Here is a 13723-nt window from a genome sequence, read left to right as displayed (position 1 = left end):
TTACCAGGAACTGTGAGTTATGGTATTTGCTGCAGCGAGTGCCATGTGGCTTTATTGCAGTGAGGCAGCGTTTGGAGGAGGAAGGTGGGGGAGGGGGGGGGGGGGTTATTAAGCACACAGAAAAGAGAAAGGATGTGAGGAATGCCAGGAGAGGATCTAAAAAAGCACTGAAAGAAAAGGATGAAGTCACAGACAAATAAGCAAGAGGCCCGAGAAAGGAAGAGTAAACCTTGAGGCTCTCTGCGTTTTTTTTTGGTTTTTTTTTGCTTGTCTTGCATTTTCCAGCGTTGGACCCATTAAAGAGGACGACGGTGTAACTCACCACTGATAATCAACCGAAAGAGGCAGCGGATTCACAGAGAAGAGAACCTCAGGCCTCGTTTATTATGTTAGATTTTTTTCTATTGAATCTGACGGCGCCGTAATTTCTCAAAGTGGGTAGGAGGTGCAAAGGAAAATAATTTAGACAATGAATAATCAACACGCTCGGAGACAAGGAACAAGATTAACTCAGTTTACCGGCTAAATTTCCGAGGGGAAATTAAACGTGAACATCGCATTTTCAAATCAAGACAAATAGCGGCGCTAAACCGTGCGTAGACGGCCAACACTGTTCACACGGAGGCAGAAAACACACTTTGAACTGTGGATTTAATACAAATATGAGTCAAAAGAATTCTGGTTTCCGAATTAGTTTGTGTTGTGCAACAATACAGATTAAACAGACAGATATTTATACCATGAACAAGCAACCTGGAGAATAAATGTCTCACTTGCTGCTGAATTGCTCTTGAAAATGTTAAGTGGAGAAATCAAAGACTATATAAAAGTGTTCGTAGCTTCAGGTCTGAAAAATGGTTCCGATCCAGAAGTGTCTTCAGCTGCAATACCAGTGAGTGCCACTAGAGGTCGGCTCCAAAAAGCCTCCGGCTCCATAGACTCCCATTCAACTTCTCTCATCAAATCCAAAGTGAATAAAATGTGTCCATCAGTTATCTCGGTGTTGTTAGCTAAAGTCACTCCTTCTTATTAGTTTTCTGGAGGTCCATCTGAAAATAATCCCTCATTCATTAGAAAAGAAGATTCAAGAAGACCTGTTTTTGGGGGCGTGTCTGTTTGATTGACAGGCCTGTGGTGCAGTCAGGTTACAGCTATCGGTGGGCGGGACGTAGTATCGTCAGGTTTCCGATCACATCGGTCAGATCCACCGCTGGCTCCTCCCCCAGCTCATCCAAATATGGTCACTCACAAGCCAATCACAAGTCCCAACAGTTTGAATATATTTATTTGACAATTATATAAAAATGTTAATTCAGACAATTGCAAACAGAACTTGCGTTTGATCGCCGACCTCAATGATTCTAATAAGCTCAAAACATTTTCTAATAAACGTGTATTTGTTTTAGGTTGTGCTCAACGTATCTTCTGTGTTTGTTCAGTTTGAGAGTCGAGCCTGGCAGAATGCTAAAATGTTCATTTATACCCATTCGTGTGTCTTCAAGCTTTCACTGTCTGGGTGCCCCCCCCCCCCCCACGGCATGTTTGTTCTGTAATCCCCCTGCAGCCACGCCACCAGGACAAATCCCTGCATTTATTCTACTTAGCAAACAAAGAGCTGGTTGAATTATAGGCAGTCTCACACTGTTTCCACTCCGCTCGCAGCTCTGCAGCAGCGGAAACAAACACACCTGTCAAGTGCTCCTAGTACCACCACCCCCCCCCCACTTAACCCCCCTCCCCCTCCCCCCGGATTTCACTTTCAGGCTTCGGGTGCGTAAATCGTCGCCGACGCAAACTCGGTCCGCTGTTCGCAAAAAAACTTGTGTAACTCGGGAACCGATGATGATCGAGCGCCGAAATTTGCACCAGTTCCTCGTCAGGGTTGCACCTTCCTGCTGCTCCGTCCACGGGCACCAGCAGCAGTCTCGGACCTTTATTGATCGACCCTCGTCGGGCCTCCACAGACAGGATGCTGCAGAAATAAATGAGACGGGAAGTTTGGAGAACGGATTGATGGTGATGGAGAAGGAAAGAAAGTGAAAGAGGAGCACAGACAGCAGAGAAGAGAAAGGAGGGAAGACAAAGAAGAGAGGGACCTGAGGAGTGGTGGAGGGGGGCCGAGGTCAGGATTCGACCCTGTGGTAATTGAAATTAGGTGGGGGGGGGGGGGGGGAGGGAGGAGTGGCAGCGGGACTGGAGGAAACAGGCGACATGATAATCAATTTTGAGGCTGGATCGGAAACATGAGCCCGCCGAAGGGGGGCCGGGGGGGGGGGGGTGCCTCCAGATGGCCCCGGCCCTCCTAACCCTGTGTGGGCCCTGTCAGAGCGCACAGTCTGCGTGTGTGAACAAATGTGTGTGTGTTTCTGCGGGTTTTTTGAAAGACAATGCCATCTGCCAGGAGTGCAGGGGGAGTTCAGCAGATGTGTGTGTGTGTGTACCAACGACACTGGGGGGGGGGGATATACTGTAGGCATGTTTGTGTGTGTGTGTGTGTGTGTGTGTGTGTGTGTGTGTGTGTGTGTGTGTGTGTGTGTGCGCGCCAATGCAACACACACACACATACATGTACAGGAAATGATTTAATGCTGGAAAGATTCAGTGCTGAACTTTCATATTTTGATGTCACAGACCAAATTACTTTTTAATCTTTATTGTGTCACAAAAAAAAACCAAAAACTTTTTGCTACGCTTATACAAAACTTTGCTAATTTTTGGCTCCATATTGTCCGACCCTGACCGGTGGCTTCTCCTGCACGGCCGGCTAGTTGGCGCCTATCGATGACCTGCACGAGGAGGCGTTCAGGGAGCGTTGGGAAATTGGCCGTATCATGCATGTGAGGCGTTTAGGGGAGCTCTGGAAATGGTAGCTACAGAAGCGAACTCTCCTCCCTCTAAACTGCATGAAAAGTAAAAAAAAGAATAAGAAGCAAAACTTCTGAAGAAAAACTCTTACATGTAAATAGATGAATGAAACCTCTGAAATCCATCATCGTTCATCTTTAGATGATGACATATTTCACCGCAACTTGAAAGCTAAAAAAAAAAATCCCGTCAAGAAAAATGAAACACGGGTTTTCCAGGCTTGAAACTAAAACGTGATTTCACAAGTGCACGGCCTGATTTTTCTCTTCAGATGAAAAGCGGTTGAGGGAATAGTTTGGAAGAGATTTGATGCTGTCACATTTCTACAGTTTAGAAATCATGAAGACGGATGGCCGAGCAGCGAGTTCCTCCGGTCAGGGAGGATGACGGAGCATCACATACTGTAAAGCTTTGTTGTTGCTGCGTGTCGTATTGGCTGAAGTTATCGAAGCAAATCTGATATATAAATGTGATACAGAGGCGAAAAGGTCAGTATGTGGATCCGGGAATCCGTCGGGTTTGTTTTGACGCTCAATGGTCACAAAAAATGAAATTCAGGCGCTCAGATTATGGATAAAAAAAAACGTTTATTTAAAGCCTTTACTGGTCAGACGTTTGTGATTCGAAATGCTTTTGAAAACTCTTGAAACGTAACTAATCCACTCGTTATGCATCATGCGGTTGCCGTAGCGACCAGAACACGCAAAAAAAAATAAACATAAATAACGATAAACTAGATTTGGATAGCACCTTTCATACATGGACATGAAAACTAATGTAAAAGGAACATTTAACAAAATATGGAAATGAAATGAGGCGTTTTAAAAGTTTTATATGTTGTTTTAACAGTATTTATTGAGCTAGCTTCCCTGATATCTACAGGTAGTTTGTTCCACAGCTGAATCTCCAATAAAACATGTGCAACTTCCTGCAATATAATGAGCATTTTACTTTTATTTATTTGTGTGTGCGTCGTTGCATAAGATTGAATTTGGCACCCCCTTTTTCTTTTGAGTTCGTCTTCCAGAGGTGTTCGTAGTGCCAAACCAGGGGGAGGGTGTGGCCCAAAAGGAGGCGGGGCCACCAGGGAGGAGAGAGAGAGAAAGGGGGCGGGGCAAGTGAAGGGAAGATGGCCAAAATTGAGGACAAAGTTAAAAAAAATAAAATAAACGAAAGTAACAGGACAAATTCAGCCAAACGAGTGAGTCGGCATCATTTTTTTTTTTTCTCCTCAAACAGCATCCGCCCGGTTAGCAATTAATACATTGTCAGTTCACCCCCCCTCCCCCCCTCGCATGTATTTGTGTCCCTTTTAATCTCCCTCCCCCTCTCCTCTCTCCTCCCACGCCTTGATGTGTTGCATCTTATTAACACAGTTTGCTTTGCCGATCGGTTCGTGGACTCGCTAACACACACACACACACACACACACACACACACACACACACACTTACACACTTCTGTATGTTTGTCACGACGGGCTTCACCCATTTTAATTGAAGCTCGTTAGAGAGAGAGAGAGAAGAAAGAAAGAAAAAAAAAACTTTTTTTGGTTTTGTTTTTTTGCTCCGTTTTCACTAAAAAGGGGAAGAAGTGTATAAAAATATGAATTAATGGTGGATGGAGGAGAATACAGGCAATTAGTGCCGGCTGACTGATGAGCAAGGCAGCGCTCGGGAGACTGATCACTATAGGAGCTCTTCACAGACATGTACAGTGTACACACATACATACATACATACATGCATACATACATACATACATACATACATACATACATACATACATACATACATACATACATACATACATACATACATACATACAAACATACATACATACATACATACATACATACATACATACATACATACATACATGCCATGTGGATGAGGAGAAGCTGTTTGATTCAGGCGAAGCAGGAAGTGAGACGAGATCTGGCGTTGACACACACACACACACACACACACACACACACACACACACACACACACACACTGAAAGATAACTGCGTTGCCGGGTTATTTACTAAATTTGAGAGAGCATCATTACGCCACCGCCTCTCTTTATTTCGGTACCGTGTTGTGGAAACGCTGCAGCCTTTGTTGAGTGATGATGGGATCTGTAGGTGTGTTGTTTGTGTTTGAGCCTCTCAGATCAAATGTTTTTAGTGTAAAAAAAAAGATGTGATTTTGACATGTAATTCTTACATAAAGACATGAAATAAACAAGTCGCTTTGGAAATAGTTTGTCTGCATTATTAACTTTGAAAGTACAAGTAGACTGCGTGAAGAAAATCAGAGCATCATTAAAACTGAACGGCATCTGCTCATATGGATGCGCTTTTATTTTTTGAACTTCACTGCGTTTATATGTGAATTTGATCAACTTTCATTTATAATTACATATATTTGAAACAATAAATATTTGTGACCATTGGAAATACGCGTTTATGAATTATGAGACGGATCTGACACCATCGAAAGCTACGTCTCACAGGTGTTTGGTTTTTGGTTTGGATCCGTGATTTTTTATTTTTATTTTAGCACATTAAGTTAAGATGTCATCTCACAACTCTCTAATGAACTATTGCACTTTAACGGTTGTTTTTGATGCAGAAAGTTCTTATGAAATCTTGCATGATATCTTTATTTAATCCGGTTATCTCTTTGCCTGCTTTCGTCTTTCGTTTGAGGAAAAGAAACCACCAAGAACATCTCGATGAAATTGTAACCCTTTCTTCTCTATTTTTTTTTTTCCTCCCCTTGTCTCCTCGTCTCCTCGTCTCCTCGTCTCCAGGTGAACCCGCGGTGGCCCGAGAGAACAACTGCCTCAACGCCGCCAAGGCCTGCAACCTGAACGACACGTGCAAGAAGTACCGCTCGGCCTACATCAGCCCGTGCACCAGCCGGGTCTCCACCGCCGAGGTCTGCAACAGGAGGAAGTGCCACAAGGCCCTGCGGCAGTTCTTCGACAAGGCGAGGCACCCGCCGACACGACCTTATCACAGAAAGAGAAAAAAATATATAGAAAAGCACACACACACACACACACACACACACACACACACACACACACACACACACACACACACACACACACACACACACACAGGAGGTTTTCCAAACGACTGATATCTGATAAAAGCCGAATGTCCAGCACAAAGGACCTGCTTCAAAAGGAGCAGCGATTTTGAAGTGGATAAGTTGTCAAAAATCACAATAAATAATCATGCGGGCCTTTTTTTTGGGGGGGGGGAGGGGGGTGGTTCTTTTTCCCAGTGCCGAGCTCTGACATTGATTCAGTCATCAAACACAAAAGATGTTTTCGCTCTTTGTTCCATATTGTAAAAAAAAAAAAAAAACGCCCGACGTCAAGCGTTGTAATTACACCCGAGCTCCTGTGATGTCCCCTTTTGGAATAACTTTGCTGGCACTGCCTCGACTGAGCTGCAATATGAATAAATATAAAACTACAAAGAATGTATGACATTGTTCATCTTTGTGTGATGTGTCGTGGTGTTTTTCTTTCGTTGTTTTTTTCAGCCCGAAGCTTCGAGTTTTTCTTTGTGTCGGAGATAAAACTGTGATTACATTCTTCTGTTGTAGCCCGACTGTCACAGCTCTGCATCCATCTGCACTGCCGTCCGACATATTAGCATCACAGTTTATTGAAGCCTTATTGTATTGAAGCAATGTCAAGTAGGCAGCAGAATGAAAACATTGACATCAAATTCTCCTTATTGGTTTCTTCAAATTTGCAGTAAATGGTTTTTAATTCGCTCTCAAAATGTAAAACTGTTTTGTTTCTTCATTTCCATGACAAACAACTGGAAAACAATCAGCCGCCTCAGCAGCCTCTTATACGTACGCAATGTTTACTACTGCAGGACGTAGTCCGACCCTTAGCAACCACCCTAGCAACAGAGAGGATTTCTAGGCAAGGCAAGTTTATTTGTAGAGCACATTTCAACAACAAGGCAATTCAAAGTGTTTCATATAAAACCATTAAAAACATCAAAACATGAGGCAAAAGAAAACAATTAAGAACATTGATTGAAACATTAAAAACAGTCATTAAATCATTAAACAAGCTAAAAATAGCATAAAAGTTGCAGAGTAGTTTAAGAAATAAAATACAGTGGTAAAATGCAGAAATGCAGGAAATTGATCAACACATTTTTTTTCTAAGAAACGTCTCTGAAACCACAAAAGACGAGCTGTCTTCTTCCCCTCTTCATCGTGGCGCTGTCGTCTCGTCCTCCGCAGGTTCCTCCGAAGCACAGCTACGGCATGTTGTTCTGCTCGTGCCCGATCAGCGACCAGACGGCGTGCTCCGAACGCCGGCGTCAGACCATCGTCCCCGTCTGCTCCTACGAAGAGAAGCAGAAACCCAACTGTCTGGAGCTGCAGGCGTCCTGCAAGACCAACTACATCTGCAGGTCGGACACGTATCCGTCGGCTTTCATTTTCTGAAAATCAGTTCTTCTTCTTGTTTCTCGCTCATTACGGGAGCCGTCTTCGATCAGTTAACGCTCCACACAGATTTAAAAGACGTAAACATGAACTATATTTCTTCCCCCAGCTACTAACCTGCTGCACAGGACTGTAATAACATGATGTTTCACTGCAGAGGATGTGAGAGTTAAAAATGTTCTATTTATACGGCTAACAGGACTCTCAGTGGTGTGAGATGTACAGATGGGAAACTGGTAATTATAGTCCTTATGATTTGATATGGTGTCGGGGGGGAGGGGGGGCCCGGGGTCGACGTCTGCACACGGGGTCGTCCATTATGTGGCAGCATCCTGCATTAAACAGTCAAATTAGCAGCTGAATACTTGGTGTGTGTGTGTGTGTGTGTGTGTGTGTGTGTGTGTGTGTGTGTGTGTGTGTGTGTGTGTGTGTGTGTGTGTGTGCGCCTCGTACTGTTTGTGCTAATCGTACGGTTTGCCTTGGAAAGAGACGGTGATGTCACAACTTTAAAAATAAAAAGTAAAAATCAGATGAAAACCAAACCAACAGTGTCGAAGTAAATTATAACAAAAACATTATATCAGAGATGTGAATTTAGTTTTCAGGCTTCACATTCAGATAAACACAGAAATCTGTTTTGGACTTGCTGAATCGAAATTTCAACACCTGTGTTTGTGGAGTTTGTTTTGTTTGTTTGTTTTGTTTTCAGTTTCACATAAAGAGGATAAATTTAAACGACGCAAGATCGATGAGATTCTCGGGTTCAGATTTTAAGATTCTGTTTTTTCGGGTTGTCCGTCCCGTTCTCGTGAACGCGCGATATTTCAAGAACGTCTTCAGGGAAGTTGGTCAAAATTGGCAAAACCATTCACTTGATACCGAGGATGATCTGATTCAATTTTGGGGGTCAAAGGTCAATGTCACTGTGACCCCCAATTCAACACATTCACACGAACATGATATCTCAGGAACGCCTCAGATGGAATTTCTTCAAATGTAGAGCAACTGTTCACCTGGCCTCAAAGATGAACTGATGAGAGTATGGTGGTCAAAGGTCAAAGTCCCTGTGACCTCATGTTCCCGTCTTGTTCTTGTAAACGTAGCATGTAAAGAACGGCTTGAGGGGATTTGTTCAAATTTGGGAAAAATAAACATTCACTCAGTACCAACGATGACTGATCAGTAAACCTTCAGAAATAAGATCCAGATCGGGTAACTGCGGCTCAGATGGTAGAACTGGACCTCGGTTCCTCTCCACATCCCAGGGTGTCCTTGGGAAACACACTGAACCCCGAGTTGCCCACCGATCGGCAGGCGAGCACCTTCACGGCAGCGCCGCCTCCAGCGAAGTGTGACTGAATGGGAGGCAGAAAAATTGGAAAGCAAAGTCGACCGCGAAGGTAAAAAGGTGGCTACATAAGAGCAGAGCGTTTACCGCTGGGAATACGGTGGCTTTCCCTCTGAGATGTTTGAGTCCAAAAGGTGACATGAAAGGTTTTTTTGAGGCAGTATATCACACTTAATCTCACTTCAGATGGTGAATTCTTCTGGAATCCAAAACCCCAATTTCCATTTCACAAGTCGCTGCTCCCTGTGGTGAATAGAGTAAACAAACGTTTGTTCAGGCAGTGAAATGAAAACAGAACAGACTCGGGTGGAGAATTGCCTTCGGCCTCGTTCCCTCCAGGATGTAGACGAGCCGTAAGAGGGTCATCTTAATACGGCTAATTGAATTCAGGAAAAAACGACTTCCAGCGGGACGCTCGTTTACAGGACACATCGGCCATCTGAAATACATATTAGAGGTCGAATCATGAGTGGCTTTGAAACGTTGGTTTTTTTTTTATCTGTGTTTCAGATCACGACTCGCTGACTTCTTTGTTAACTGCCAGCCGGAGCCTCGTTCGCTGTCAGGCTGTCTGAAGGAGAACTACGCCGACTGCCTCCTCTCGTACTCGGGTCTGATCGGTGAGTTCACACAAACACTTCATAGTAATCACCCCGGAGGAGGTGGGGAGGGGGGGGGCGTTCGTCTTCGGGATTGCGCTCCAGGTCTCCGTGGGTTGTTGCTAATGAAATTTTTTCGATCAAGTCTTCAAATATAACTTAGAAAGACATTTTTAAAGATGAATTAAGCTTTTTTTCTACTTGGATTTTACTTTTGTTTCGATTGCTTGATATCAGTTGTTGCTAAACAACCATCATCCATCAGTGATGTCATCATCCATCAGTGATGTCATCGTTGGTTTGTGAACATTATGAAGCCTCCAGTTCAGATTCTGTCCGTCACCATCTTGCTAGTTCGGAGCAGTTTGGAGCAGGAAGTGACCATATTTGGACAAGCTGGGGGAGGAGCCAGCGGTTGATCTGATTGATCTGATTGGAAACCTGACGATACTACGTCCCGCCCACCGATAGCTGTAACCTGACTGCACCACAGGCCTGTCAATCAAACAGACACGCCCCAAAAACAGGTCTTCTTGAATCTTCTTTTCTAATGAATGAGGGATTATTTTCAGATGGACCTCCAGAAAACTAATAAGAAGGAGTGACTTTAGCTAACAACACCGAGATAACTGATGGACACATTTTATTCACTTTGGATTTGATGAGAGAAGTTGAATGGGAGTCTATGGAGCCGGAGGCTTTTTGGAGCCGACCTCTAGTGGCACTCGCTGGTATTGCAGCTGAAGACACTTCTGGATCGGAACCATTTTACAGACCTGAAGCTACGAACACTGGAACGTCTCACCTGTTTGATCTCATGTTTCTACGGTTGGACTCATTTTTAGCGAAGTCACAGTTGAACTTGATGGAAATTAAGGACAAACAACCGAGCTTTATTTCTCCAGTCTCAGTCCTAATGTTCCCCAACCAGACGGTCTCTCTCCGCTCCTTTATACGCTCACCGCCACAGTAGAGCTGTCAAAGAGCCGCGTCCTCGCAAGTCACCTAAACCAACCCTCACACACACACACACTACTCTGTCCACATATATAGAGCCGATTCATTCTTCCTACTGCAAAACAAAAAGCCCGTGAGTTGGAGTGCGGCCAGCGTGAGGGAGCGATCCATTGGGGGAGTGAGAAATCACTGACTGAAGCTATTTACTTTCCCTCACAGAGAGGAAGCCCATTCTTCACTCCGGCTTCTCGGCACGCTGCAGAAAGTCCACCGCTCTGCGTTAGTCCTGCACACGGAAACCAGAGAAAGAGAAATAAACACAAGCGTGATTTCATTTCATATCAAATCAGTCGACACGGGATGAAAAACTGACTCGTAAAAAGGGTTTGAAATAAAGTGAATGAGTTTTGTGGTTCACGTGAATCAGACGAGCGCACCGATGTCCGGTTGTGTCCCGACTTGTCGCAGGTACCGTGATGACGCCCAACTACCTGCGCTCGCCCAAGATCAGCGTGTCGCCGTACTGCGACTGCAGCAACAGCGGCAACAACAAGGACGAGTGCGACAGGTTCACCGAGTTCTTCACAGAGAACACCTGCCTCCGTAAGTTCTCCCTCCACACAGCTTATATATTCTGTGGGTTTTTTCCACATTTTCTTAGTCTTTATCTGCTCCTCTGAGTTCTGCACCGTTACCGTCTATTTCCATCCACTCTGCTTCTGCTGCTCTTTTCTTTTCTTTTTTTTTTCTTCCTCTTCTGCACTTTTATCATCTTCCTTTTCTTCTCCTGTCTCTCCTTCTCTTCCCAAATATATCCCATTGCCATGCTTTGCATTGTTATCCCGCTGCATTGTAGAGAAAGCAGTCCCATTGCAGCACTGTGTGTGTGTGTGTGTGTGTGTGTGTGTGTGTGTGTGTGTGTGTGTGTGTGTGTGTGTGTGTGTGTGTGTGTGTGTGTGTGTGTGTGTGAGGTCCTGTGCGCTGCAGCAGAAACTACCGCTCCAGATCTTTTGACAGAAAGTGGCTTCTTCATCCTCTTACAGAATAACTTTAATTAACAAAACCCATCCTCAAACACACACACACACACACACACACACACACACACACACACACACACACACACACACACACACACACACAGCCTCTCTCTGACTCTTGTTCCACATATAAACACACCTATTTCTAGCCGAGCTCGATGCGTTGCAGGACTCACGGGGCGATAAGCCGTCCGGTTGTGATCGTCCACTCGGTGTCAGTCGGCCGTCGCCGTCCTCCACAACACCGTTTTTAAATGTAATGTGATCGTGCATTGATTCCCATGTGGGGGCGGGGGGGGGGGGGGGGGGGGCAGATGATGGGTTCAAACATCTCTCATCTGCTTTATCTGAGCATAAAAGGCAGTTTGGAGAGGAGATGCAGACATGAGTGGAGGTAAAGGTTTGTAAAACACCCCAGAACAAATGTCCAGTTGAATATTCATCTTTCACTCTCTTGACATGTTTTACTTTAATCCACCCTCGACTGACACTTTTTTTTGGGGGGGGTGTCGGTGGGAATGAGCTTTTTCTTAATTGATGTAAAGACCATTAATAACTCGATCAAAGGCCAAAGTGAAGCTTGTGATTTTTATCTGAGTAACGTGTTGAAAAAAGAAAAGGAAAAAAAGAAGCTCTTGAACAGCACTTTAACAAAGTGTTTTTTCCGAGCGGTGAGTCCTCTCGGGTCGTGTCGGGTTCAGGAGTCGTAGGAATACGATGACGTGGGTTTCATACTTCACTTTACCGGCATGTACGAGGAAATTAAACGGAGAAATACTAAATGTTTTCTACAAACTGACTCAGACTAGATGATGTTTTTGTCTGAAAACATCTCACATCATCCGACTTTAAACTCTACAACGGATTTTTATTTTTTGGCCACTCGCGAGCAGAAAAAATGTGAACGCAGCGTTGACGTATCATCGTTAAGATAAAACAAACTTATTTCCACGTTCAGATCAACATCATCTTTGACTTTCAGGTCACAAGGTGAATATAAACCAGTCTTCTCTTTGGGGTTTTTTTTGCTCTATTTTTGGTCTCCACTGTCACCAGTTGGAAATATTTGGCTCTCCAGCTAATCAGCTGATCAGGAAGTGTCCAATGGGCTCTTAGAGCTCCTTTTGTTGATATCATTTCCCGGCTGCTGCCAAAATAAGAGCGGCTACCAAAGTGAACCAAAAACAGTAAATGAATGGAAACTTTGCTATAAAGCTTCGTGAAAGTCGAGCGAAGCTGCGAAATCTTTCAAATTACAATATCATACATTATTATTGTAAAATTACGGGTTCCAGTCGCTTTAAAGTCGTCTTTCGAATCCTCAGCCTTCGAGCTGCGCCGTTGCCGTGGTAATGAATCAATTAGGCATTTGATTGACGAAGCAATTGACCGCGAGACACCTGTGTCGAGCGGCTAAGTGGTCGGCGTGTCCGGACGGCGTGAGCTGAGGATAGCAAGCTGCCGTCACCATGAAGAACAGACAAGTGGGCGGTTTGGATTTTCCTCCGTCAGAGTGACAGTTAGCAGATGAGAAAACGCCGACAAGACGCAGCCTCATTTTCACCAACTCGCCTCACTTTCACTCTCATTTGTCTTCTCTTCTATTAACCCCCCCCACTTCCCTCTCCACCCTCTCCACCCTCTCCCCTTCCAGCTCCTCCTCCTCCTCCTCTTCCTCCTCCTCCTCCTCCTCCTCCTCCCTCCTTGTCATGTTTTCTCTGCTCTGTTGTCTTTTTAACCAGTCGGGGTTAACGAGGTCGGTCTAGTGTAGATAATAAGGGCTGCTGGAGTCAGTGTGTGTGTGTGTGTGTGTGTGTGTGTGTGTGTGTGTGTGTGTGTGTGTGTGTGTGTGTGTGTGAGAGACACTTAATGCACATTTCTGTATATAGCGGCGTGATTTTGTGTGTTTCATTATCAGTGTGAGATGGACATGAGGCTTAATGTGAGTTAAATGAAGCTCCGTCTTTACATCCGTTATTTGCGTTCATTCGCTCTGTTGGGAGTCGAGTGACGAGCAGACGGGAGGAATCTTTTCATTATCAGCCTCACTTCTTCTCCTCGTTCCTCCGCCGCTCCCTTATTTCTCCCATTACAACTCCTTCCTCTCGCTCGCTCTCCTCCCTTCTCGTGCTCCATCTCACTTCTTTTTCTGCATCGTCGTCCCATCTCCTCTTTTGTCTCCATTTCTCCCTCCTCCTCCTCCTCCTCCTCTTCCTCCTCCTCCTCTTCCTCCTCCTCCATTCATGCCCTCCCTCTTTCTCCTCTCATTAAGCTTGCTCAGCAGTAACTGGAACTGACAACTCTGAAGAGCCTGACACACGCCCGGCTACAGGGTCATGACTAGCGAGAAACTCAGAGAAAAAGAAATAAAAGAAAGAGAACAGACAGAAAGAGGCTAATATGAAAAGAAAGAAAAAAAACAGAGGACTTTCTGTTCTG

The 13723-nt window shown here is 44.7% G+C and overlaps 1 protein-coding gene across 1 annotated transcript in view; it reads left to right on the top strand.

Moving 5' to 3' along the window:
• The window catches only part of gfra1a (gdnf family receptor alpha 1a), an 83649-nt gene that overhangs the window by 54215 nt on the left and 15711 nt on the right, over positions 1-13723 (top strand). The window contains exons 4-7 of the mRNA XM_069144145.1: positions 5665-5843; positions 7134-7306; positions 9199-9308; positions 10713-10847. Of these exons, the coding sequence (XP_069000246.1) occupies positions 5665-5843; positions 7134-7306; positions 9199-9308; positions 10713-10847 (597 nt within the window). The remainder of the gene's footprint in view (positions 1-5664; positions 5844-7133; positions 7307-9198; positions 9309-10712; positions 10848-13723) is intronic.

The sequence above is a fragment of the Embiotoca jacksoni genome, unplaced genomic scaffold, assembly GCF_022577435.1.
Source record: "Embiotoca jacksoni isolate LCO1_2020_lvr unplaced genomic scaffold, fEmbJac1.0.p SCAF_12, whole genome shotgun sequence".
NCBI lineage: Eukaryota > Metazoa > Chordata > Actinopteri > Embiotocidae > Embiotoca > Embiotoca jacksoni.
The sequence above is the reverse complement of the archived record's forward strand: the minus strand, read 5'-3'. Positions and strand labels throughout refer to the sequence as shown.